Source organism: Mustela erminea, chromosome 2 (genome assembly GCF_009829155.1).
Source record: "Mustela erminea isolate mMusErm1 chromosome 2, mMusErm1.Pri, whole genome shotgun sequence".
Classification (NCBI taxonomy): Eukaryota; Metazoa; Chordata; class Mammalia; order Carnivora; family Mustelidae; genus Mustela; species Mustela erminea.
This window is the reverse complement of record NC_045615.1, coordinates 97,645,965-97,671,974: the sequence shown is the minus strand read 5'-3', so window position 1 is coordinate 97,671,974 and position 26,010 is coordinate 97,645,965. Positions and strand designations below refer to the sequence as shown.

The window sequence follows — 26,010 nt, the reverse complement described above, 5'->3', positions numbered from 1 at the left end:
GAAATTTTTATTTTATTTTATTATTTATTTATTTGACAGACACAGCATGAGAGAGAACACAAGCAAGGGGAGTGGGAGAGGGAGAAGGAGATTTCCCACTGAGCAGGGAGCCGAATGCAGGGCTTAATCCCAAGACCCTGGGATCATGACCTGAGCCAAAGGGAGATGCTTAATGACTGAACCACTCAGGCACCCTTGGCATAAAATCTTTAACATACTAAAAGAAAAAACTAAAAAATTTGTCAACCTGGATTGTATATGCCGTGAACTATCCTTCCCAACCTGAATTAGATTGAAATAGAACACTTTCAGACCAAGAAAAGCTGAGTGAATTCATTGCCAGCAGGTCTGCATGGAAGCATACAGTAAATTCTTTAAATGAGGAAAATGCTAGCAGATGCAAACTTAGATCTATAGAAGCAGTGAAGAGTGCTGTAATTGGCAAACATGGGTAAATATATCTATTTTGTTTTAAATTTCTTTTCTAAATCATTGGTTGCTGAAAGCATAAAAAGGTATTGCAAGGTACGGAATACAGAATGTCTGTAGAAGTAAATACGTGGCCACAGTGGGGTACAAAGGGCAGGAGAGAGGCAGTAAGTTTCTGATTCTTATCATATTTGAAGGCACTTGTGGTCAGTTAAAGAGGTATACTGAACTAGAGCAACTACAGACATACAGCTAAGAAGTCAATGGAGACAAAATAACTTTTAGTCTAAATTTAGATAGAAGGTAAAGACAGAAAAAATAACAGAAGACAGACCGGATGAATGGAAAAAGAGTAACAAATCCAGCAATAATAATCACGTTAAATATCATTAGTCTAGACACTTGCTCAATTGAAAGGCAGTGATTGTCCAGTTGGATTAAAAAGACCCACACGTATGCTCTCTACAAGAAACAGACTTCAAATTTAAGACTTGGGTTGGAAGCAAAAGGATCAAGAACTAACATACAAACACTCAACGGGAGGGCCAGAGTGGCTGGGCCAGGACAAGGTGGACTTTATTTGACAGACAGAGATCACAAGTAGGCAGAGAGACAGGCAGAGAGAGAGAGGGAAGCAGGCTCTCTGCTAAGCAGAGATCCCGATGTGGGACTCGATCCCAGGACCCTGGGATCATGACCCGAGCCGAAGGCAGAGGCTTTAACTCACGGAGCCACCCAGACACCCCACCAGGTGGACTTTATAACAAGAGCTGTTACCAGGGAGGGTGTTTGTGCTTAGTAACAGATTCCAGATACATGAAGCAAAAGCCCATAGATGTAAAGAGGACATAGATAAATTCACTTGTAAACTTTTAAGTACAAATAGGGAGATCAGTAAGGATAGCAGAGACTGGCTGCCCGTCACAAATTTGACTTGGCTTGCACTTGCAGGACACGCCCCCGACAGCAGGCAGATGTTCTAAGTGCACATGGAACACTTACCAAGGCAGACATAAAACAAACCTCTATAAATTTAAAAGGATTGAAACCATATGGACGAGATTTTCTAACAATTACATGAAAACTTAATAACAAAAAATATCTGGAAAGTCTGCAAGTATTTGAAAATTATCTAACAGTCTTCTGTAACCTGTGGGTCAAAGAGAAAAAAAAATCATAATGGAAATTATAAAATAGTTTGAACTGCATGAAAATGAGAACAACATTAAAATGTATGGGATGTTTATATTAGAAAGGAAAAGCCCCAAAGCAGTAATCTAATCTTCCCCTTAAGAAGCTAGAAAAAGGACAATTAAACCTAAAATAAGCAGGAAGAGGAAAACACTAAAGAACAGAAATCAGGTACACAGAGAACAGGCAAACAATAGGGGAAAAAAATCAAAGACCAAAAGGTGGTTCTTTGAAATGATCCATAAAATTGATAAGCCTCGGGCGCCTGGGTGGCTCAGTGGTTTAAGCCTCTGCCTTCGGCTCAGGTCATGATCCCGGAGTCCAGGGATCGAGTCCCGCATCGGGCTCTCTGCTCAGCAGGGGGCCTGCTTCCCTCTCTCTCTCTCTCTCTCTCTCTGTCTGCCTCTCTGCCTACTAGTGATCGCTGTCAAATAGATAAATAAAATCTTAAAAAAAAAAAATTGATAAGCCTCTAAGTAGACTTCAAGAGAAAAGAAACAAATGACCAATATCAGGAATGAGAGGGGCCATCACTACAGAACCTACAGATGTTAAAAAAACAAAACAAAACAAACAATAGAGTACGTTGCTCAGCCAAGTACTAGCAAGTCAGATCCAGCACCACATTAAGACCCACACCACGAGCACCAGAGGTTTATCTCAGGAACTGAAATTCAACTGCTCAAAGCTAATCTAGTTCTCTGTGTCACCCTTATCAGAACAAAGGAGAAGAGCCTTATGGTAATTTCATTAGATAAAGAAAAGAACATTTGACAAAATTCAACATGCCCTCATAATGGTAACTCAGGAAGGAGGAGTGAACTTCCTCAACCTGATAATTGCACCTTGTGAAAACCTAGAGCAGACGTGGTTCTTCATGATGGGAGAGGATGCTTTCCCGAGATCAGAACAAGATCAGGACTCTGTTCTTACCCTCCTAGTTCACACTATCCTGGAGGATTTACCCATACAATAAGGGGGAGAAAAAGAAATGCCAGGCATAGAGATTGCACAAGAACAGGCAAATGGTCTTTATTTGTAGAGGTTACAATGGGTACACAGAAAATGCTTCATAACATATCAAAAAACTACCAGAACAAATGAGCTTAGGAGGGTCACAGGATACAAGATCAATACACGAAATCAGTGACATGTCTGTATGTTACCACTCTAGAATGGTTGGGAAGTCAAATTTAAAAATCTCACCGACAATAGCAGTAAAATGATGAGAACTGTAATGCAGGTGAGGTCTGGATACAGAGAACACCATATTCACAGGCTGGTGGCCTCAATATAGTCATGATTTTTAAGTCCCTGCTGTGGGCTTAACTGCCCTCCTCACCCAAACTCATGTTGAAGCCCTGCCCACCCCCCCCCATGCTGACTATATTTGGAGGCAAAAGTTCACAGAAGTTACGGGATGGGTCCTCATCCAACAGGACCAGTGTCCTCACAGTAGGCAGGGCTATCTTTCCATGCACACAAAGGGAAGGCCGTTTGTGAGCCAGGAAGATTGACTCTGGCAACTGGATTGACTCTGGTGTTCAAAACTGTAAGAAAATGTTTTTCTGTTGTTCAAGCACCTCAGTCTGTGGTGTTGTTAGGGCAACCTGAACAGACTAAGGCAGTTCCCAGACTGATCTAAAGATTCAACGCTATTCTAGTTAAAATCCCAGCAGGCTTTGTTTAGAGTACTCTTATAAGCTGATTCCAAGACTTAGGTGGAAATGCAGTCAAAACAATTTTGAAAAAGTATAAACTACATAGAACAAAAGGGGCTCATTTGTACTTTAAAGCTGCAGTGACCCAGATGCTGGGTGTTGGGGTGAGGACAACCCTAAGGCAACTACGCAGAGAAGAACATCCAGAAATAAACCGAGAGAACGACAGCCTGGGGACTTCGCATTATCTTATGGAGACAAAAAAGCCTTCAACATATGATGTTCAACATATGATGTTGTAACGACCGGATGAACACATGGGGGTAAATGGTCCTTAGCCTCTTCCTCACTCCATACACAAGTTCATTGCAATGGGTTACAAACCTAAAAAGCTAAAACAATCTTCTAGAATACAGGGGAGAATATGGTTGGGACCTAAGAATGGGCAAATTTGGGGCGCCTGGGTGGCTCAGTGGGTTAAGCCGCTGCCTTCGGCTCAGGTCATGATCTCAGGGTCCTGGGATCGAGTCCCGCATCGGGCTCTCTGCTCAGCGGGGAGCCTGCTTCCCTCTCTCTCTCTCTTCCTGCCTGTCTGTCTACTTGTGATTTCTCTCTGTCAAATAAATAAATAAAATCTTAAAAAAAAAAAAAAAAGAATGGGCAAATTTTCTCAGAACAGAAGTTATGAGCCACAAAAGAAAAAGTTAACTGAACTTTACTAAACGTAAAACCTCTGGTGGTCAAATAACAGGCAACCAAGTACAAATACATGTATCAGACAAAGGATCTGTGCCCCCAATATGGAATGCATTCCTACAAAGAAAAAAAAAAGGGTTATCCAATAAAGAATGGGCAGAAGACTTAAACAGATACAGGACTAACAGCCACTCACCACATCGGCAGGAGCTCAGCATCTGCAGCCATCAGGGAAATGCACATAAGCCCACAGGGATTACCCACCTGAGCCACTAACGGGAAGAATGACGCCACCAAACACTGGCAAAGATGCGGACAAACTTGAACTCCCCCACACTGCCAACAGACATGTACACCGTTACTGGCACTTTGGGAAAAGCCTTGGCAGTTGTGAAATTAAAGGTACAGCACTGGCATGACTCCTTCTACTTCCAGACATTGACTTAAGGGAAATGAAAACAATGTCCACGAAGAACTGTTACTGCCATATTCACGGCAGCTTGACTTATAGTAACTAGAAGCTGGACGCAATGTCCACCGAGAGAACACGCAGCTTGTGGTGCACGTGGAGTGGACTACTGCTCAGCGGTGGAGGAGGGCCACGGACACACTCAGCCACATGGACGCACCTGAGGCATCTGCTGAACCAAGTCAGGCACAAAGGACCACATGGCCTGTGTTCTGATGTATCCGAGGGCAAGACTAACAGCAGCTGTGCTGATCAAGTCCCAGTGGTGACTGTGCAGCCGTGTGTGGCTGTCTGGGAAGACTCCTGGGCTTGCAGCTTATACCTGGTCCATTTATCAAAACTCAACACACTGTTTATGGAGAACCCATATGTTCCAATGGCTACGACTGCTATGCTGGTTAAAGCCCACCATGAGCGAAGAGCTGTCAGCCACTGGCATGTCCTGGATCTAAGATGCGCAGGGCTGAGGCTGGCAAGAATGCAGAGCAGGCGGGGGTGGAGGGGGCGGGAAACAGGAGGCTTTAAGTGCTCTGGCCAGCTGGCTGTCACTGTCATTGTCTATTGACCTCCACTCACAACGTGGGCGTCCAGCAAGTCACACGTGAATGCATTTGTGGCAGCTTCATCTGCAAACAGCTCAAACTTCTCCAGTGTAGCTAGGACCAATCGCTGTGTTCCACTCACCCTGTGGCTGCCCCCACCACTCTCCTGGCGGAGTAGCTCTCCCCATGTGTGTGGTCACCGGAATGGACCAGAAGGGACCCGGAGGGCAGGCGTGGGGTGTGTGGCTACACGCACATGCACACATATCGATGTCCTCACGACTTTGGGAAGGAAATGGAGGGGGGGTGGCTCAGGTGATGATCAGAGGGAGGCCAGGGGGCCAGGGCAGCAGGGCTGGAGGGCATGGTGGGAAGGAGCTGCTGCCTCCCTGCATCCACCCTGTGCTCTGCATGGGGGCTTAGCCACAGGTGCACCAGGTGCCCATGGGCAGCAAGAGGCCAACAGGCGCTGGCGAGTTGGGGAGACCCCACTCAGAAGGTCCAGCTGCACTCGCTTCCACCAAAGCAGAGCACAGCATCCTCCAGCAGCTGCAGCAGGACTCTGGGATGGGGCCCGTGTGGGGACCCCAGAAGCCACCCTGTTGCGTGACTGCAGATAGGGGGAGGCCTGGGGCAAGCAGACACAAGCGAGGGTGTCAGAACGCACAGCAGCTTCCACCTCACACAGACATAAGAAATAGAAAACCCTTTTATTAACAGGTTTTACATTTACAGTTTATTAGCTAATCAACATTGACATGCAAAAATAAGCGCTAAATACAACCCTCTACAGTGTGGTTTCGTGTAAACTACAATGGGTCGTTTGATTTGAAAAGTCATCGGTGGTTACTCGGACTGACTGCTAGTTTCTGTAACAACAGCATTAGATCTACAGTTACGAAGCCATCAGCAAGGCCTCTGCAGAACTCGGTCCAGTGGATTTCCACGTGAATACATTCTCAAGCAGGAAATAAGGCGGCACGAATGACGTGACATTGAACCTAGCACACCGTAAGACTGCCCCCACGGCAGCACAGGTGCAGCCCCTTGGGCCCCCTTGCCTAGGATGGCCGTGGGGGCAGGGTGGCGGGAGGGGCGGGGGCAGGGGCGCGGGAGAACCGACTCCTGTTTCCCAAGCGGCCGAAGGCGGCGGGTAGGTCTCTCTGAAAGGGGAGGGCATCAGGTGCCTCAGGTGCACTCCGGAGTCCTCCTACCAGCAGAAGGCTGTCCCCCAGCACGGATGTGCGGACCCAAATCCACCCTTCTAGGAGTGCCCAGCGTCGCTCACTGATCTTTGGTCGCAAGAAACAGAAACGCAGGTGGGCGGGGGCGCACGGGGCGCCCGGCCTACATGATGTACACCTTCTCGGCTTGGGAGAAGTGGAACACTTCTTTGGTCCTCGGACAAACGACTTTGTCATCTTGACGGATGGACAGCAGAGACTGAAACACAACAGGGGCAGGGGGCACATGAACGTGCGGACATAAAGGCCAAATCTCTCCAGGGCACCCACCCACCCGCCCACCACTGCAGGAGGGCTCGGCTTCTCTCCGCACGCTGCCTCCGGGAGGCCTGCCTGTCTGTGAACCCTGATCCTGCAGCTTCTTGACCACCAGTCTGGCTCTCCAGGGGCAGCGTGGGGCCAAGCCGCCTGCACACGGGGACCCATACCCAGGGACTGCACCCAGCGCAGACAGCAGGCAGCTGGCAGAGACCGTTAGGTCTGCCAGATCCACCACCGCCCCCGTATGTCCCGCCCCGCTCCGCTGTCCCTGCATGTTGTTGCCCCTCACGTTGTAGCCGTAGACATAGCCATTGGGCAGCATCATGGGTGGGTTGTTCTCATTCATCACGTCACCAGAGATCTTGCAGACCAGGCGGGAGTTGGCGCAGTGGGCCATGGGCAGGGGCTGTGCCAGCTTGTTCAGGGAACGGCTGCACACGGGGCAGTCGGGGCTCTTGGAGCTGCCGTCCTCCTTGTAGCACTGTCTGCGCAATGGTTAAGGAAGGGTCGTGGGGTGGGGGGCACTGGGCATGCTGAGGCCACCCCAGCTGCCAGGCAGCAATCAAGCCTGGAGCTCTCAAGACAGAGCAAACACTGCATCAAGCAGGAAAATGGCCTCACTAAGGCTGCACCAGCCCAGCCCAAGAACCCTACTGTCCCACACCCCTGTGCACCTGCCCCTTCTCAGGCACCAGAGCCCGTGGCCAGTGCCCACAACACTCACTGTGGTCCCATCACACAGATGGCCACGAAAGCCAACAGCCCTGGGTCCCAAGGGGCCCACATGCCACATTCGAGAAGGACACTTGGGCACTGGGGTCACAATCCCACTGCTCTCTGGTGGCAGGGGAATGACCGCTATGCCAAACATGTTTTCAAACAAGACACTGGGCCAGGGATGGCCAGGGCTCAGACCAAGAGAAGCTCGAGGAGATTCTCAGGAATCACACGAGAGCCTTCAGAATGGCAGCCAGACCCAGCTGCCAGAAGGTACACCAACACCAGCCTTGCAGCCTGTGAGCAGCGCCGGATGGTGTCTGGGAATGAGTGAACACTCAAGAGGCTGGGGGCAGAGTTGCCCCACGACCACCACCCCTGACCGCCCGGGACCAAGCACCCACCACACAAACCACAAGCAAAGGCCTCATGTTGGGAAGGGCGTGGTGCCTGCCTGCTCACTGGAGGACAGAAGGCCCCAGATGTGGAGCCCAGGCTAAGGAGGGCCAAGCCTGCGGGTGCCCTCGCCCGCCAGAAGGATACGGTGTCTTTATGGCCGAGAGGCCGGCCTGCAGCGTCAGGGTGAACACAGAGTTGTTGCCCAGCTGGTGCAGCCGGTAGTTGTCATAGCGGAATTGCTGGATCAGCATGCGCCACCGGGCCGGGTCCAGCAGGTCCTGCAAGAGATGGGGCAGAGCCGCGCTGGGGACGGCACAGGGCCATCAACCCCAACAGCGAGTGACAAAGCCTTCCTGGCCTGCCCTTATCAACCCGCACCCGCCAGCTTGGACTCCCAAGTCTGCATGGACACGAATGATGGGGGGGCTGTGGCCTCGTGGCAGGAAGGGGATACAGTGGGCCGAAGGACAGCACTGAGGTCTCAGGGGCAAAATCTCACTCCAGAAAGAAACTTCCTGGGCCAGGAGTCACCCCCATGTCACAGCTGGAGTCATACAACAGAACAGGAAGCCTGGTTAATGTGTCCCCAGAGCTTCCCAGGTTCTGAGTCACCAAGAGCAGCAAGGGAGGGCATATGCCAGCAAGACTGAAACCCTGCATGTCATGCACAGGGGTCAGGCCCCACAATGAGGGAGGAGATGCGGGCACCCATTCAGCAGGGGCTCTACGGGCAGACAGTACGCTCAACTCCAATGTTATAAAAACACGTCTTTAATGTCATTATTATTGTAACAAAGTCCACGGTGGACCAAGGCCACAGTCCAGAGGCTCTGCAACCCCCACCCTGAGACCCTTGGCCTTGGGCCTCTGGTGTGGCCACCTCTCCCTAACTAAAGCACATCGCCCTGCTCCTCGTGGGAACCCGAGACACACCTGTGACTGCCTGCCACAGGGGGCAAGGCCTCTGTGCCCTCAGCATGGCAGGGCATGGCCCTGCCCCAGCACTGCCCTCTGGAGTCCCGTGCCCCCCAGGCCATCCCCTCTGTGTGCACGCTGGTCTTCCTCAGGCATGCCGTCCGTGTCCAGTTACGAGGCCGTGCGTCGGTGGGCTGTGTCTGCCTGTCCCCCGCCGGCCTGGACTCTGCAGCGACTGTGTGGCTTCTCTTCACGCTGCCCTGATGCCTCCCTGAGGGTCAGCCCTCCAGCCCGCAGGCGGGGATGGCACCTGCCTCATGCTCCCAGAGTGGACATCTCACCCTCCAGGGCAGGCCCTCTCTGCCTTCTCTCAAACCTTCTCCAGGGCAGGGGAGAGAGACGGAAGAGACTGTAAGTTAAAGCTCAGTCTCATTCCTGCAGAGCCCGTGACCTGAGGCTTGATTATGGGACACTCCCCATACCACCGAGCCATGCTGAGTCCAGTCGTGGGGGAGATGCTGCCATTGCCTTGTGGATGGCCGAGCACTCCAGCCACCGGGGGCTGTCTGCCCATGAAACTGCATGGGGCAGCCAGGGCCTTGGAAAGAGCCCATCATCAGAGCTCAGGGAACAAGCCTGGTCCAGCCCACAGGGAAGGCAGTTTATTTCATTCCCCAGGAACAGGCTGGAAGTCGGGGGACAGCACATGGCTGAGCGTCTGCTGAGGGTGTCGGCAGGTGGACTTCCAGGCCCACAGAGTGCTGAGGGAGGCATATTCAGAAACTAGTTTCCTTCTAAGAACATACAGGAGGAAGAGCCACCCCCCAATCAGGCCAGTACCCTGATCTCGGGCTTTCCAACCCGAGACTCTGGAATTCTGTCACGGAGCCCAGACAGACGAAGACAGAAAACTGTGGGAGGAACTGAGCAACAAACACCTATACATGTGGGCACAGCTGGGAGAGCCCCGGTCTCCATGGGCAGCAGCAACAGGGTCCCAAGCAGGGCTGGCACAGGTGGCAGAGAGCACGGTGGCATCTAGGGAAGGCAGTGCTTGTGTGCAAGGGACCTGGGAACGTGATGGCCACGCCTCCAAGCAAAGTGCAGGGTCGGGGGAGGGAGGTGGGGAGCCAACGGGGTTGGGGGAGCCTGGCTTCTCTGGAAACATTTACCTTTAAAATGTGTGAACAGAAAACTGACACAGGGATGAACTCATCTAAAGAAATCAGAACTTGATGATTTGGAAACTTCCATCCATGTTGCAAAAAATGAGAAAGCTGCTCCAGAGAGAACACAAAGGGCATATCCAGGCAAGCCTAAGGATACCCATGGGGGTGTGACCAAGGGCTGATGGCCAAGGGGCCAGCATGGGGAGGAGCCAGAAGGAAAGTGGGAAGGCTGTCTGAATTCCTAGGTTCTCCAGGACACCACTGTGAGCAGTTCAGCTGCAAACACGTAACATCTCTCAAGACAAGAGGACCCTAAAGGCAGATCAGAGATTACCAGGGCTGTCCTGAGGGTTCCAGATGGGCATCACCTGGTTTCAAGAGGCCAGACACGCTGCCCTTGCAATGCTGAGCAAGCTGGCTAGTAATGCTATGTGACCACACCGGCCCAGACCCCACGTGGACCTCCAAGGCCAAGAGGAGCAGCGGGAAGACAACGGAGGTGAGGCAGAACATGGGGCAGATGGGGAAGGCGACAGGTGAGACACCCAGACGTGAAACATCTCCAGGCTGAGATCCCTCATGTGTGGTTCTGACCCAAGCCTCCCACTGGCAAGGCAGGAGCGAGAGGGGGAAAGTGCGTGTGGTGTGCGGTCCCACGCCCAGGCCCTCCCCAGCCCTGAGAGCCCACAGGCACGGCTTACCTTGTAGGGTGAGATGTGCGTGTCTGGGGGGAAGGCCAGCATGCCCATCACCTGGCGGACCTCGTCAAGCTGGCTCCCTTCGGCCTGACTGAAGTGCTTCCTAGCGTGTCTATGAAACATTCCAGATTTGTCTGAGTTTGCCTTTCTGTCTTAAAGAATCAGAGCTCCCCATCTGCCAGAGCCTCAGTACCAAGTAAGCCCCACCTCATGTGACCTGGGCCAGGGTCTGCCACAGCGAGGTGAGGCGAGGGTCCCTCTCCTTAAGTGGACAGGGAGGGGGACGAGGCTTGAGGTACCAAGCACAGAATCCCATTCAGAAAACACCAAGAAGCAGTGACCCAAGCCCTTCCAAGTGACCCTGGTGTATGTGAACCCAAACCCTGACGACACAACCCTGGGAGGACCCAGAGGCATCCCAGCTCTCGCAGTGCCTCAACAACTCCCCTTCCGACTCTGAAAGCCCACCTGCCACCCCAAAGGAACAGCCCCTCCCTGCCCGGGCTGCAGAGATTGGGCTTGACCCAGGCCTCCCTGCACTGCCTGCCCCTGGTGGAGCCCAGGCTCCCATACCTGCAGACCAGCCTCCTGCCCAAAGGCTCCCTTGTGCCCACCCAATGGCCAGCACTATTCTGGGGCGGGTGGAAACAGCCTCAGAACCAAGGCCCTGAGCCCACGTGCTAAGTCGGCCTCATGCTGCCTGGACAGAACAGAGCCTGGGTGCCAGTCGTCAGCACCCTACTGTTCACAGGCAGGGCCCAGCCGGTCAGGGCAGACCTGACCCTCCACACTTCATTCCCCAGAGCCCAGGAGGCCCCTCTCTACATACCTCACGGCGTCGAGTCTCTTATTCTGCCGGATGAGCTCAATGAACTCCTGAATCCTTAGGCTGAACTCCAGGCAACTCTGGGAGTAAAGACAAGACCAGGCTTGGGGAGGGTTGCCACAGAGCCACACTCACAGGCTGACCCTGCCAGACCTGCTGGACACTGCACACCCCGCCAAGCAAGCTCAAAGCCCCCAGGGAGGTGGGTCTGGTACCAAGACTGTAATTTCCGCCTGCTGTCGAAACTTTCCTGGCTCTGACAGCACGTGGGCCCAGCGTTCCTGGCACAGTGGGAGTAGCACTGAACGCACGGACCGCTGGCCCTGAGTGGTTACCCACTGGCCAGGCTTCGGGACAACAGGACAGGCAGGCACAGGTGCAGGCAGGCTGCCAGGCTTCACCCCACGTCCCTGTGAGGAGGCCGCAGACCCTCAGCAGTTCGGAGGGTGTGAGACAGGACTTCCCATGGGAAGCACGTGAGCCCTAGAACACAAGTTTCCACCCCCTTTCCAAGGACAAAGCAGCTGTATGGATTTGGTCTCGCGGTGATAAAGTAAAAGCATGGGGACGTGCCCCCAGAACCCTGTGTGGCATTGTCCACCCTGACCTGCTCTGGGAGAGGGAGGCCAGTCCCGGTTCAGAGGCTCTGATGCCTGGTGGGAGGAGAGGAGGAGAGACTGGGAGGTGGCGCCTCACAGAAGAGAGCAAAGCAATGTGCACAGAGCCAGTGAGAGAAGCCCGGTCCCAGAGCAGGGACACCAGGCTGAGGTGGGGACAGTCTGCAGGGACGCCTGGGGGGAACCTTCCAGGCAGAGGAAGAGCCAGTCCAAAGGCCCTGGGGAGGGCAGGTGGGACCAGGAGAAGCACAGGGCTGGTGGGGGCTGTCAGAGCAAAAGATAGAAGGTGCAGGGTTTGCAGAGGGCACGAAGTCTGGGACGTCAACTGCTAGAAGCAGCACTGCCACGCCCATCAGTCACGTGTCTGATAGGCGTCAGTCCAAACATAGCACGTGTGGTTCTGAGGGGACGCTACCAGGGGGCACCACCAGCAGAAGCCCAAGGGCTAACTCTGCAATGTCCCTCCGGTTGGCTGGGGACGGGGGAAGGCAGGAGAAATTAACTTTTATAACCTAAGATGAAAAACTGGATTATTTAACAAAGATGCTAATTTAAACTCAAATATCTTCAATATGGTTTTAGGAAAACACTCAGTATTTCCAACCAGAAGCAAAATACATGGAATTAACAGAACAAGAGAAAAATCTCTGCGTTCTCCGCTCATTTACCATTTTGCCTTCCACGGCACCTGGATCATGAGATGACATGGATGGTCTATGAGGAAAGTCCGTCAGTCAACCCCAAATGTCCAGCGCTTACCAAGTTTACCAATCATGTGGACTGCTCCCACCCGAGCCTCCAAGCATGCGCTCTGGCATTCTGATGAAGCCTCTTAGCCAGGCCCCGGGGATGGAGTCCTCCAAGCCCCCACCCCAGTTCCACGGACACCAGGGTGGAGCACTGGCTGGTGTGACTTCCTTGGGGGCCCACCAGGCCGTCAGAGGCAAAGGTGCAGAGAGCTACCTACGTGGTGCCCAACACATCCACACCACAGGAGCCTGGGGCCTGAGTGTGTTCCCTGGCCCCCTCCTCTCCTGCCCTCTGCACCAAGGTGGCAGTCTGTCCTGACCCCCAACTGGATAGAGCCGATGCTATGTGCTGGGTGGCAGCACAAACCAGCCCCAGCTATGACCAGCAGAGGCCGAGGGGTGAAGACAACGAGAGGGGCCCTGCCTGCCTCCACAGGGCACCTGACAGTCACCACTGCTGTGCTCGGGGATGGTAGCAGCTCTACCGGCAGGAGGGGGCCACCAGGTGGGCATCCCAGACAGACAAGGTCATGGTCAACTCCCTGCGACTCACACGTTTAAACATGTTCTACTACCGTACAGCTCTTTTCTGGTAGGTCACCTTCCAAACAGTCCGCTAACGGACAAACACATGTGTACCGAAACCCAGGTGCTCAGACTCGAATGTGAAATACCACGATTCCAGGTCATCACACCAAGCACGGGGGGCTGAACAGGTCCTTCCCGTGCGAGCCAGGAGGGCCTGGCGCATGCACATTTGTGACTCCGTCGGCTTCCTAGACGCAGCACCCATGTTGTGGCTTCCGCTGTCCTTAGGTGTCTGGAGATGGGAGTCAACTCAACAGACAGGCGCCCACCACTTTAGAAGTATTTTCCAGCTATGTGAAACTTGGGTCTCAAAGTTCCTTTTCTTGCCTAGAGTCTCACAACTGATGTGAGGGATCCATGGTCGTCGGGCATGGCCCCCCCCACGCATCTGTCCCCTCCCCCGCCTGCGTGTGCGATCACACGTGTACACACACATGCGCACACTGTCTGGGCCTACTCTGCTCAGCTGACACTGCAGAAGAAGCCTGTTTTCAGGTCATTAGCTGGTCTTCCCGGAGCACTTGGGAACGGCTGTTTACGCTCTCTGCAGTTAAATGTTCCAGTGACGGGAGCCCGCCGTCGCGGATACGGCCGCCCGCCCTCCCCGCTGGGACCCAGCTATGCGGCGGTGCCCTCGCCAAGCAGCAGCGTTGACTGGACGTAGCAGGGCTTGCAGAAACAACCTGTCGGGATGGGGAGCTACGTCCCTTCGGACCTGGTTCCCACCGTGCGGCACAGCTTGGGGGCTGGAGCAGGAGAGCAGGGCAAGTGTTACATACCAATTCTGGCTTTCCTTTTATGGTTTCCATACCAAGATCCTCACTCTCTTTAGGGGGACCACTGGCCACTCTACTTTTCCGTCCCGTCTTCGCGTCGTGCTCGCTTTGGCGGCCCTGAGTGGCAGAGAGCGTCACCCTTGGCTGGTGACTATGTGCACATGACAAGCTCAACCGGGGAGAGGTTAAAGGCGCTCAGTTTAGAAAACAGAAAACAAACAGTTTTTCTAACGGAGGCAGGGGAAGGTTAATAGAAGTTAAACATTTCTGCAAGCTCCGGGGACAACACCTGTCAGTAAGCATGTTTTGGGTCTCTAAGTTATGATTAAGGGTCCACTCTGGAAGCTGCTTGTGGGTCTCAAGAAAAGCTGTACCAGAGAGGAGCCCAGCCTGGAACGCTGCACCGCTGCAGGCGGACCGGGCTTTCCTGCCTCGGTGACTAAGGGGTCGGGGGTGGGAAGGACCTGCAGCCGCTAACAAGCTGAGCACACGCAGGCAGGCGGCACCTTGCTCCTTCAGAACCCCATGCTCAGAACACTTGTCCAAACCATAATGCAGAACGGGGTACACTTTTTAGGGATTTTACCTAAAACCCAAACATCACAACCAAAAATAACCCTAAAGCTACACCAAACCCCACAAACCACCCCCCCAAACCAGAAGCACAGAACTCTGAGTCAACAGGTGCAGGCCAGTGGGCTGCAGGCAGGTGTCTGCCCCGCGCCCGTGCCATGCCCCCAGCCCCATCCTGAGTGGTCCCTCCCACAGCCGCACCCGGGCTCCTGCACACCTTCATCTTGCGCAGCCGGGATTTGTTGTCGTGACACCAGGCCAGACAGGTGGCTGTCTCCCGCCTCTCCAGGGACTCTTCCACTTCTTTGGCCGTCAGGAACATCTCGATGTTCACTAAGTCCTTAGGGGAAGGAAGCAGTGCGCACTCAGAACACCGGACGTCAGGACCCCAGCCCCAAGTCTGCAGATGCCCATCCCCCAGCACACCCCACCCAGCCAGCTCCTGAGCTCCCACCCTGTGTCCAAGCACAGCCCACCGGCCAGCTCAGCCAGCTTCTCCAGCTTCCCTGGGCCAGGATGAGGGGCAGGCCCGCAAATCATTTGGGATACAGTCTCCCAAACCAAAGGCCCAATCCACAACCTCGCCCCCGACCCTAGCAGCGGCCTGACCCTGTTACACACCTTCACAATCAGCCCTGGGAACCCTGGCAACCCATACCCTCATCTTGTTTTGTTTTGTTTTGTTTTTTCCCTCTGAAGATGTATTTGAGATTCTGAGAAGGAGCAGTGAGGGCCAAGGGCCGGTGGGTGGCGTCAGGGCCAGCACAGGCACTGCCCGGGCATCTCGCTGAGGACAAGACATAACCAGTCCAGGGCAGAAGAGCCCCCAACTTGAAGGGCAAGCAGTGTGCCGCCGTCAGGGTCGGCGCCCTGCAGATGACCTAGGGGCTCGCCAGCTCATTACAGCAGCCCAGCAGTGGGCAGTCTGGGCCAGGTCGCCCAAGTCTTCCGGAACCAACAGATGGATCTCCAGCCTCACTCGGCCTCAGGCCCCACACCCTGACTGCAGGCCTGTCGAGGCAGCAAGGTCAGACAGGGGCAGATCCAGAGAGACACTGCTCTGCCCTGCTTCCTTGCCCCCTGACCCCTAACCCTCCTGACATGAGCTCTGACAATAAGTGCTGAGCACCGCAGCCTCACATCATCTCAGAGCTCAGCTGTTCTCATGAACCACTGCTTTGGCCATCTCTCTGGCATTTTCTTCTCTTTTCTAAAGCCTCCCTGCAGGAAAACACTGGGCCACCTACATGAGGGTCATCTTTCCTATTTCCCATCTCTGGTTTTCAGTTTTCCTCTAAATTCTGAGAGATGGCCTCTCCTGCCCGCACCTCAGGGTCCACCTGTGTCTTTGGTCCACACGGCCTCAGGGTTTGGGTCTTTGCCATCTTTCTCTTCTACTGATGGCTGTCCTGGATGTCCATGGACCCTGGGGTGTGGGACCCACACCAGAAGTGTTAAACCGGGTGACTGGAGGCAAGCTAGAAATCATGCCAGACAATCAGGGTCGCCCCCATGAGGTGCCACCACTGATTTCAAATGCAGACAGACACACCAGGACACCAGCAGGGTAGGACTCTCTTCTAAGACCACGGCTCCGTGTGCGACACACAGCCCCTATCTGGGCTGACCTGATAAGCTCTCCCTCCATGGCATCTTCTGACAAACAGAAGTTTTAAATGTGAATGAACCCTGGTACATCAACCTCTTGGTTGGTGACAGCACCCCATCTTGTCAGAAGACCTCCCCCCACCCCAAGGGCCTAAGCTTGCTTCTGGAAGCAACCTTAATTCTACCTATAGCTGTGGAGCTGGGCATTCCACATGTAAATCTCACACGGATCCTTTAGCGAATGTCCAAGGTCGTATCACCGCCATCATCGTGACTCACAGAGGAACCAGAGAGAGCCTATTAGAGCAGTGCTTCCAACTCAACACCCCCAACCCACACCCATCTCAGCTGAGGGGAAGCCCCACTCTACGAGTTCTGCATGTGCTCAGACCCCCCACACCCCAGTACCGGAAAGCTCCCAGGCCTGTCCCAGGACCCTCCCCTCATCTCTGCAAGTCGACCCCAACCAGCCTTCTGAAAATCACCAGCCATCCCGCCCCTTTGCCCTATGCACCCCTGTAAACAATCCTGTTGGACCACCTGCCTCTCTCCCCTTCAAAGCCCATGTTCCTGAGGCTAGAAGCACCTGGCCACGCTCTGCCCACAGGGGCAGGGAGAGGAGTGCAGGCTATCTGCGAGCACCCACGTGACCATGCAGAGGCACCGGTGGTGCCAGACAAACACAAGGACCACAGAGCCCGTCCATCAGGTATACAATGGCCGTGCTGGGCAGGGAAGGAAGAGGGTAGGAGGAGCAGGACCAAGGGACTACTGGGTGCAGAGTGGAGACCGGTGGGCCAGGGAGATGCAATGGCCAGATGACAGAAGGGCAGCACACAGGCTAGACAACAGACAGAGGTGCACAGGAGTCTTGAGAAGTGCTGGCATGGGGTGAGGGCACTGGACGCCTTTGCCACTGCTGAGCAGCCTTGCTCCTGAAGCTCCACAGAGCCTGGCCTGCATGGGCACTGACAGCCAGAGCATCGCCTGTCTCTATGCCTGAACTGTGGAAACCGCTGCAGACAGGTGGGTGGGACGCCGCGAACAGTACCAAAGGACGGGTACAGAGTGGGGATGACCCCCTGCCGCAGGCTACTGCCGGAGCGTGCAACACACTGGCCCTGGTGCCCAGACTGGGATGGCGGGGGCCCGTGCATGCCCACCTCAATGCCGCTCTGGCGTGCCAGCTTCACGGCGGTGTTGTAGTAGCCGCAGCGCAGCAGGTGCTCCACCATCATGCGGTCCATGCGCTTCCTCTTCCACATGCTGGCGGCCGCTGGCTGGTCGCTGCTGTGCTCCTTGAGGTGCTCGATCCGCCGTTTGCACAGCTTGGCACTCTCGTCCTCTGCCTGGATAGACTCCACTGCCTGTGCCGTGGGCAGAAGGCACGTCAGCACAGGGCCCTTGCCACCATAGGGCAGACATCAGAGGGGGACGGGGGGTGTCCCTGGGGCTGGGGGACAGAAGCAGCAAAGGGGAGCACCTCCCTGTCCCGTCACCACCCAGAGGCAAGTCAACACCTGCCCCTCAGAGCCGCACCTTCTTGCCCTCTGTGGTCTGGGGCTGAGCTGCCACCAAAGCCTGAATGCACGTTTGTTGCCACTTCCTGACTACCTCAGCCATCTGTTACCATTTTGCGGCTTTCTATCCTTGCTAATACTTTTCTCCTCAACGTCAAGTCTGTTCAAAATGAATACAGCTCCGCAGACACGTTCCATATCAGCTCTGGCTGGGAGGGCAGCTGACTGCCAAGTAGGTGACACATGATCAGGGCCACCAAGGAGCCAGACACGCAAATGCACCCAGGGCCCCAGTCGGCCTGCGTTTCCCTCAAGCGCTCGCCATGCTCTCCAGCAGCCCCCTGCTGCCAGAATACTTGCTGCTTCTTTGGAAGTGGTTTTCTTCCTTCAGCTGCTTTTAAGATTTTTCTCTCTTTTCGGTTTCACGATGCGAAATTCTAGGTTTATCTTTTTTTATCCATTTAGGACTCTGAACTGGTAACTTCCATCAATTCTGAGAATCTTGGCTACTCTTCCTGTGCCCTCTCTTGACTTTGGTCAAACATGGTCTCCAATCTAGTCTCTGTGGCTTCCCACCCTCTTACACAGCTCTGTGTTTTTGGTTCTGTGTGCTGCTAGAATTTCTCGGTAATTTCCTCACACCTACCTTCCAGCTCACAAATCCTCTCTAGCTTTGTCTGACTGTTAAATGTTAAAAAGTGTGTTATAAGCAAACACTTGAGTTTTTCATTTCAGTTATACTTTTAATTTACGTTTTATTTGGTTTATTTTAAACTCTCAATTATGCTTTATATGCCCTTGCAAATATCCTCAGCTGTTTAATCTTTGGCTATAGTCAACTTTGGTCCCTGATAATCTCTACATCTGAAATCTGAGTGAAGTCTCCTGTTCGTGCCACACTTTAACAAACCTCAACCACAGCTTCCCATGCACCTTGTGGTCCTCTGTGACCCCTGATGCTCTGGCGGGCGGTGTCCTGCCCCTGGGAAATGCATTTAGTGTGCCTAGCACCTGGAGGTTCCATCAGCTGGGACCCCTTACCTCAGGCTGAAGAGAAGGGTCCTGGCTCCCCTAGTGTTCTGAAACAGGCTGTGATGCTCTGCCATAGGAGGCCACCCTTGGGGCACCCCCACCTGACATACACGGCCACCAGATCTCACCACCAGCCCTGGCCTCCCCCCACCCCCAAGCTGGCCCCAGACACTGGCCAGCAAGGCAGCCATGGGTCCTGCCCTTCTCTCCTCTTGGCCCCTGCCCTCCAATTCTGGTGATCACCTTTCTGTCCCATGAGCCCTTTGACATGTTCAGTAGGATGTTATGAAGCATCTTGCTGTGTTCTCTGGGTGGTTCCCCAGGCACGGTAGTGTACCCTACCTCCCTCTCCTAGAAATGAGAAACCCTATATGAAGCTTTGAGGGGAAAGCCTAAAAATAATAAATCATCTGCCTCCTGTCTGTGCTTGAGACACTCCAGAGCTGGGACAACCCAGCGACACAGGAGCAGGAACACAGGACTGGAAGCCGGACGCCAGCCCCGCAGAGGCTGCAGAGCAGAAAGCATGGAGGGGCTCGCCTCTCTCACACTCTGGCTGTGAGAGCCCACCTCCCCAAGGCACGGCTGTCTGGTTTCTGCTGCATCCTGGCTCCCGCAGAGGACAGCCCTTTTGGGGACAGCCTGGGTCCATCAGAATGCTGGGCTATAGGACCTACACTATAGCTCACACGTAGGCAGGTGGGCAGGATGGTCCAGAAGCCGCACTGACCTTCCTCTTGAGGACACTGAGCTTCTCTACCACACCATCCAGAAGGCTGACCACAGAGTCCACGGCAGGGCAGCTGCTCAAAGTTTTCTCCAGCTCGGCCACCACCATGGTGACGTGGCTCGTTTCTCGATCAATGTTTTTCTGAGCAGCCCGAAAGCGTTTATTTAGTGTTTCGTAGGGCACCTGGGGAAGAACGGTAATTGATGTGTGAGCACCAGCAGTCCTACACGTGCGACGCCCAGACCCCCTTCACAGTGTTTTGGCAGGCACAAGTCCTAGGCTCCTTGCACTCTACAGACACATCTACTCTAACCCTGACCGAGGCCCACAAAAAGCCTGTGTGAACGGAGGCTCATTTGTGTTCCTGGATGAGGACACTAATGAGAAGACGCATACCCTCCCCGCCCCACAAATCCAGAGGCAGCTCCTTTCTTTCCAGAAAACTGTTAAGGGCACACTAACAAAATAATCCCAAAGTTCATCCAGGATGCCAAACAGCTGAAGGAGATGACCACCACGAGATCCATCAGATGGAAAACCCGCAGTGGCCTGCGATGGGGCCGGCAGGTGCCGCAGACTCGGGATACCGGGAAGGCCACGCAGGACAGGGTGGAAGCGCACAGACGGTCGGGGTGTCAGCATGTCGCCAAAGGTATGCATCGAAGTCATCTCAGTCAGACCACATTTATTCAGCCCCCAGGGACAAAACCACCTCTCCCTATAGAACAGCCAACAAAAGACCCAGGAAGGATGGCGTGTCACTGAGAGACAGTGGCTGCCAACACTGCTCCCAGACCTTCTCGGTCTCCAGGTCCAGTACTTCTCACTCGTCAAATGCAGCTCATGTGGCATGGACGCCCTGGCAGTCAGCAGTTCACCACAGAAGTCTGCACTGCCACTCCACCAGGTGCCAGGCACCATGCATGGCAGGGAGGAACCTGGGATTGACAGGAGCAGGGACACCTAGGGGACCTAGACACTAACCTAGACACCAGGGGCCCCAGCAGCAGGACCTCCCCAAGACCTGGCCAGGGGTCCAGTACTGCCCTTGCCCCAGCTGCCACCCCCCAAGCTGCCCTGCAGACACGGTGGCAGTGGGTAAACATTCCTGTCCACCACACCTTGGGTCTTCCCGGCTCAAGAGGCAAAATGCTGTTAGACAAACCAAGTCCACCACTTGAGGAGGGCTCATCCCCAGCAGCTGGGTCTAGCAGGCTTTCCTGCAACTGCGCCATGGTCTCACACAAGCAAGACAGGAGAGTCTCTAGACAAAGTAAAAGGACCGTCCCTAACATGGAGTGGTGCAGAGCGCCCGCAACACCCATGCACCATCACCTGCACTGAGGTCCCCAACCTAACCAGGCCTGTTCCGATTTCAGTCCCTGAAGAGCCTTCCACTGTGGCGCATGGACAAGAGTAAAGCCACGTGCAGGTGCCAGGCGCAGACACAGGTCCTGTCTTCCATGTCCAAAGGGAAGGGCTCCCTGCCTTGAGTCTCAGTTTAGGCAAAGGTCCCTCCTAATAGCACAGCACGGAGACCCAGGTGCGTGCATGTGCTTGACCCTCCTCACCAAGAGCAGAGCAGCTCTCGGCGGAGGCCCTGAGGCCGGCGGACTGTGGGATGCTGATGCATGCATCCTTCCTTTCAGAATCTTGGACTGTTCTCAGAGCCCCACCCACCCCAGGGCCTGCAAACCGTGCCAGACGGTTTGTGTGTTTCCAATATGTTGTGTGTGTTTCCAATATGACCTGGCTGATATTTCCATAAAACACAATCAAGAGAATTACTGAAAAGTGAACTGAAACAAATCCCGTGATGCCCGATAACAAAAGCTTCAAAGTTTTATTCTAAATTCAAATGTTAAAACTATGTTTCAATAAATACAAACAAAACAATCACAACACAGGAAAAGAGAAAAAGCCATACACCTGCACACACTTTTGGCCCAAGCACAAGCCAGGGGACGGGAACACCTCCAGCTCCAGGCAACTGAAAAGCCACGGGAGCAGCCGGTAAGCGCCGTCACACCGGCTAGACACTGCCGTGCCCCTAAGATCCAGCAGGTCTCCCTGTGGTCAACGTACCCAAGCTCAGGGGACACCAGCACGGGAATCCCAGGAGTCTCAGGTCCTGCCTTCTGCTCACGACACCTGGCATGACGCTCATCCCTCAGAGCCAAGGGGAGAAAAGGAGACTCTGAAGGAGGCGCTACAGGCCTGGATCTCCATTTTTAACTTTTATCCAAAAAGAAGCAGACAACACTCTATAACACTCATCTTCAGCCCATCATCGATACCTAGGCCCAACTTATAAGGTTATAGTCAACATTAATTCTTCTATCTTTTGATAAAAGAAACTAAGTCAGGACTTCGTACACTTCTGGGGGGCTGTAAGCCCCACTTTGCTTTCCCACCATGTGGCCTGCATCTTCCCTGGGCCTGAGTAAGCCCCTCAGCCTCCACTCCTGAGTCTGACCTCCAAATGGCCTGGACAGGAGCTTTCCGGGGCCACTCCTTCCACCCAAGAACCCCTGAGCTGTCCCTGGTGCTCCCGCCCCACATCTGGTCACAAGCTCCACAGGGCTGAGCTCTCAGGACCTCATCTTCTGCTGCCCACACCCTGATGTGTCCTGTGCCCCTCACCGGTCTGGCCCATCCCCCACCAGGAGCTCTCAGAATTTATGTCCCAGGAGCACTGAGCAGTCTCCTGTGCCAGCTTCTGTCCTGAGGACACCGGGCAGCGGGCCCTGGAAAGCTGCTCAGCGTTCTGCCCACAGGGCACCCAGCCTGGGGTCCGGGCCTCCCCTGCCTTTCCCCAAATGTCCCCTGCTGCTCAGTCACCAACAGTTCCTTCACAGCCTCCTTCAAGAAGGGCTTTGGCCAAATGAAGGAATGGAATTTCTGAAATGCTGAAGATACTGAAAGCAGCCAAACTATCATTCCAGAAGGGCAAGATTAAGATACTTCTAGATATGCGGCACTGCCAAGGTTAGCGCCCACATCCCTTTTCTGCGAGGAAAATTACTCAGAGAGCCCTCAGTGAGACAAACAACAAAATCAATGAAAGGAAACAAGATACAGCAAAAAGCAGCGAGGAAAGAAACCAGCAAATAACAGAGTCGAATGAGAAGGAAAGAAACCAATCCATAGCCTAAGGAAAGTGGACAAGGTGACTCTAAGTCCAAGAGAAACGTAGTCTTAAATGCACAGGCAACAGGCAAAACCAAAAGCAGACAAATGGGATTAGCCAAATTTAAAACTCGTGCAAAGCAAAGGAAGTGATCTATAGTGAGGCCGTAACCCCAGAAGAGGAGGGCACCCAGGCAGAGTGTGAGGCTGAAAAGGGTCTGCACCCGGGGCAGGTGGAGAGCTCCAGCTCCAGAGGAAAGGCACGAACCCCCAACCCCTGCCAACCCCAAGGTGGGCAGAGGAGCTGAGAGGACAGCTCTCCGGAGGACCTGTGCAGTGGCCGAGCCACACAGGACAGGCCCCTGAGTGTCACCAGGGATCGGGGAAATGCGGGTCAGAACCACGGGTGACCCCACGTCACAGCCCGCAGGACGGTGGCTCTCAGAGGAGCAGACACCGATGAGCCATGGCAAGGCCATGGACCGACGGGAGCCCCGTGCGCTGTGGGCTGCGGCCACTGAGGAAAACAGTGTGGAGGATCCAGGATGAGCTCATGGCCCAGTGTTCCATGTCTGGGCATGTTCCCTGGGGAACGGAGAGCAGGGTCTCCATGAGATGCCAGCACACCCATGATCATGGCAGCATTAGGCCCTGCAGCTGAGATAGGGAGGCACCCAAGTGTCTGCGGGCGGATGGACGGACGGAGGGACCAACTACCAAAATGGGGCGTATACACCCAATGGAATATGATTCAGCCTCAGAAAGAAGGAAACCCTCCCACATGCCGCACCATGGAGGAGCTGCAGGACATCACGCCAAGTGAAACGGCCAGTCACCAAACACTGAAGGGTAGGGCTCTTTTCCCAGGAGACACCAAGAGTAGCCAAATGATCAGAAACAGAATAAAGGAGGGCGGCTGCGGGGGGCTGGGGAAAAGGAGAGGGATTTAATGGTGCAACAGACAGATGTGTCCCCATCCCCATAATGCACCCACCTACCCCCAACCAAATGGTATGGTTTGGAGCTTTGGGAGGGGACTGGGTTACAAAGTGCAGCCCTCATGACTGGGATCAGCATCCTTCTGAATGAACTGCCCACTGTCTTCACCACATGTGACACAGGAGAAGGCAGCCGTCAGCAACATGGAAGAGGCCTCATCAGAACCAGGCCATCCTGGCACTCTCGTCTTGGACTTCCAGCCTCCAGGACCCGGGAGAAGAACTTTCTGTAGTTTACAAGCACCCAGTCAACCGCATTTTGAATTGATCAAGACAAATAGGTACAAAGTTTCAGTTGTGCAAGCGAAAAAGCTGAAGAGACCTTATATGCATATGGCTAATACTGCTGCACGCTTAAAAATGGAGACGACTAGGGGCGCCTGGGTGGCTCAGTGGGTTAAAGCCTCTGCCTTCGGCTCAGGTTATGATCCTAGGGTCCTGAGATCGAGTCCCACATCTGGCTCTCTGCTCAGCAGGGAGCCTGCTTCCTCCTTTCTCTCTCTGCCTGCCTCTCTGCCTACTTGTAAGCTGTCAAATAAATTAATAAAATCTTTTTTTTTTTTTTTAAGATTTTATTTATTTATTTGTCAGAAAGAGAGAGAGAGAGAAAGCACACAGGCAGGCAGAGAGGCAGGCAGAGGTGAAGAGAGAGGCAGGCTCTCTGCCGAGCAAGGAGCCCGATGCGGGACTCGATCCCAGGACCCTGGGATCATGACCTGAGCCGAAGGCAGCGGCTTAACCCACTGAGCCACCCAGGCGTCCCATATTAATAAAATCTTTAAAAAAAATGGAGATGTCTAGTTCATGCTATGCTTTACCATGATAAAAAATATTCCTATGGTGCTGATAACACACAGCAATGGTATCTGATTTCCACAGCTCCCATGAAGTTACAATGAACACACCAGGACTGGAGGAGGGTGGAGAGCCCAGATCAGGATCCCAACAAGGGGCCCAGCGACTCGAGGCAGAGAGGACCCGCTCTGCAACAGCGGAGCAGAACTAGACAGCCACATGGGGGGAGGGAGGACCGCAACCTGGACTTCATGTGGGCCGCAAAAATTCCTAAATGACCACGGACCCAAATATCAAAGCTAAAACTACAGAATTCTAGACAGAACACAGGAAAAAACCTTCACAATCTTAAGAGAAGCAAAGATTTCTCACAGGGATACAGAAGGTACTAGCTATAAGAGAAAGATTAATTAAACTAAAACTTCTCTTTGAAAGACAATTATTAAAGGCAAGGCAAAGAGTAGGAGAAAACATTCAGTGTATGTAAATCTGACAAAGGACTTACATCTAGAACATATTTAAAACTCTTACAACTCGGGGCGCCTGGGTGGCTCAGGTCATGATCTCAGGGTCCTGAGATCGAGCCCCGCATCGGGCTCTCTGCTCAGCAGGGAGCCTGCTTCCTCCTCTCTCTCTGCCTACTTGTGATCTCTGTAGGTCAAAAAAACAAAACAAAACAAAAAAACCTCTTACAACTGAAGACCAAGAAGACAATCCCGTTTTTAAAATAGGCAAAAGGTTTTAACAAAAAGTCCCAAAAGCAGATATACAAAGGGCTAAAAAGACACATAACATCATTAGTCAGAAATATCCAAGTTCAAGCCACAAGGGGACATGTGAGAGTTAGTGGTATGTGTTGTCAAGCTGACCAGGCCACAAGGTAGAGACACAGGGTGAGTGAGAGGTGGCTCTGGGTATGTCTGGAGAATCGCGTTTGCACACTGGGTTGGGTAAAGCAGACTTCTGTCAGCTCTCCTGGGGCTCCAGCTTGCCCACTGCAGATCTTTTCAGCCCCCATAATCCCATAAACCAATTCTGCATAGTCAGTCTCCACCTCTCTCCCCCTCCTCCTTCCCTCTCTGTTTTCCACCCGTACAAGATGATTCTGTGTCTCTGGAGAGCCAAGACAGGACACTAGGGCATGCTAGCAGGCCTTCCCCAGCACCTGCTGGTCAGGCTGAGGACACCTGGATGCTACTGCGGGCAGTGGTGTGTATGACCCTCAGGAACAGAATCTGGCTGCTTATGGTGGTAAACATACATGTAACACATCACTCAGCAATTCCAATTCCAACAGAAACAAATAGAGAAACCACAGAGAGACTTGTACACAAATGCTTGTAGTAGTTTTATTTGTAAGCCCAAGATGGGAACCATCTCAAACATGTATCCATGGGGATGGTAAACTGCCCACTGATGTGGGTGCCGCCACTGAAATTCAGTCACGGGCAGGGGAAAAGCGAGACATACAGTGCAGCTGTGAGGTCCCTTTATGTGACATTCCAACACCAGCACACCAGGGGGAGGAGTGGTTTGCCACTAGGGAGACCGTCTGGAGACCTTTCAGATCTGTCACAACCCGGGTGTGGCTGTGAGCTTGTCAAACCAAAAGAGGAAATTAAATGGAACAAAGAAAACCTTATCAATCTACCAAGAAGGAAAGGAAAAAAGACACAAA

General features: G+C 53.5%; 1 protein-coding gene across 2 annotated transcripts in view; it reads right to left on the bottom strand.

Moving 5' to 3' along the window:
- Positions 1 to 5,679: 5,679 nt before the first annotated feature.
- MAEA (macrophage erythroblast attacher) overlaps positions 5,680 to 26,010 on the bottom strand; it is a 32,202-nt gene continuing 11,871 nt past the window's right edge. The window contains exons 2-10 of one of the 2 annotated variants that reach the window (XM_032333553.1): positions 19,411 to 19,593; positions 17,292 to 17,495; positions 14,738 to 14,860; positions 13,951 to 14,064; positions 11,221 to 11,297; positions 10,395 to 10,503; positions 7,754 to 7,887; positions 6,783 to 6,978; positions 5,680 to 6,431 (exon numbers count right to left, since the gene is read on the bottom strand). In XM_032333553.1, the coding sequence (XP_032189444.1) occupies positions 6,336 to 6,431; positions 6,783 to 6,978; positions 7,754 to 7,887; positions 10,395 to 10,503; positions 11,221 to 11,297; positions 13,951 to 14,064; positions 14,738 to 14,860; positions 17,292 to 17,495; positions 19,411 to 19,593 (1,236 nt within the window). In that variant the 3' untranslated portion in view covers positions 5,680 to 6,335. The remainder of the gene's footprint in view (positions 6,432 to 6,782; positions 6,979 to 7,753; positions 7,888 to 10,394; positions 10,504 to 11,220; positions 11,298 to 13,950; positions 14,065 to 14,737; positions 14,861 to 17,291; positions 17,496 to 19,410; positions 19,594 to 26,010) is intronic. The other variant, XM_032333554.1, reaches the window with a different exon arrangement.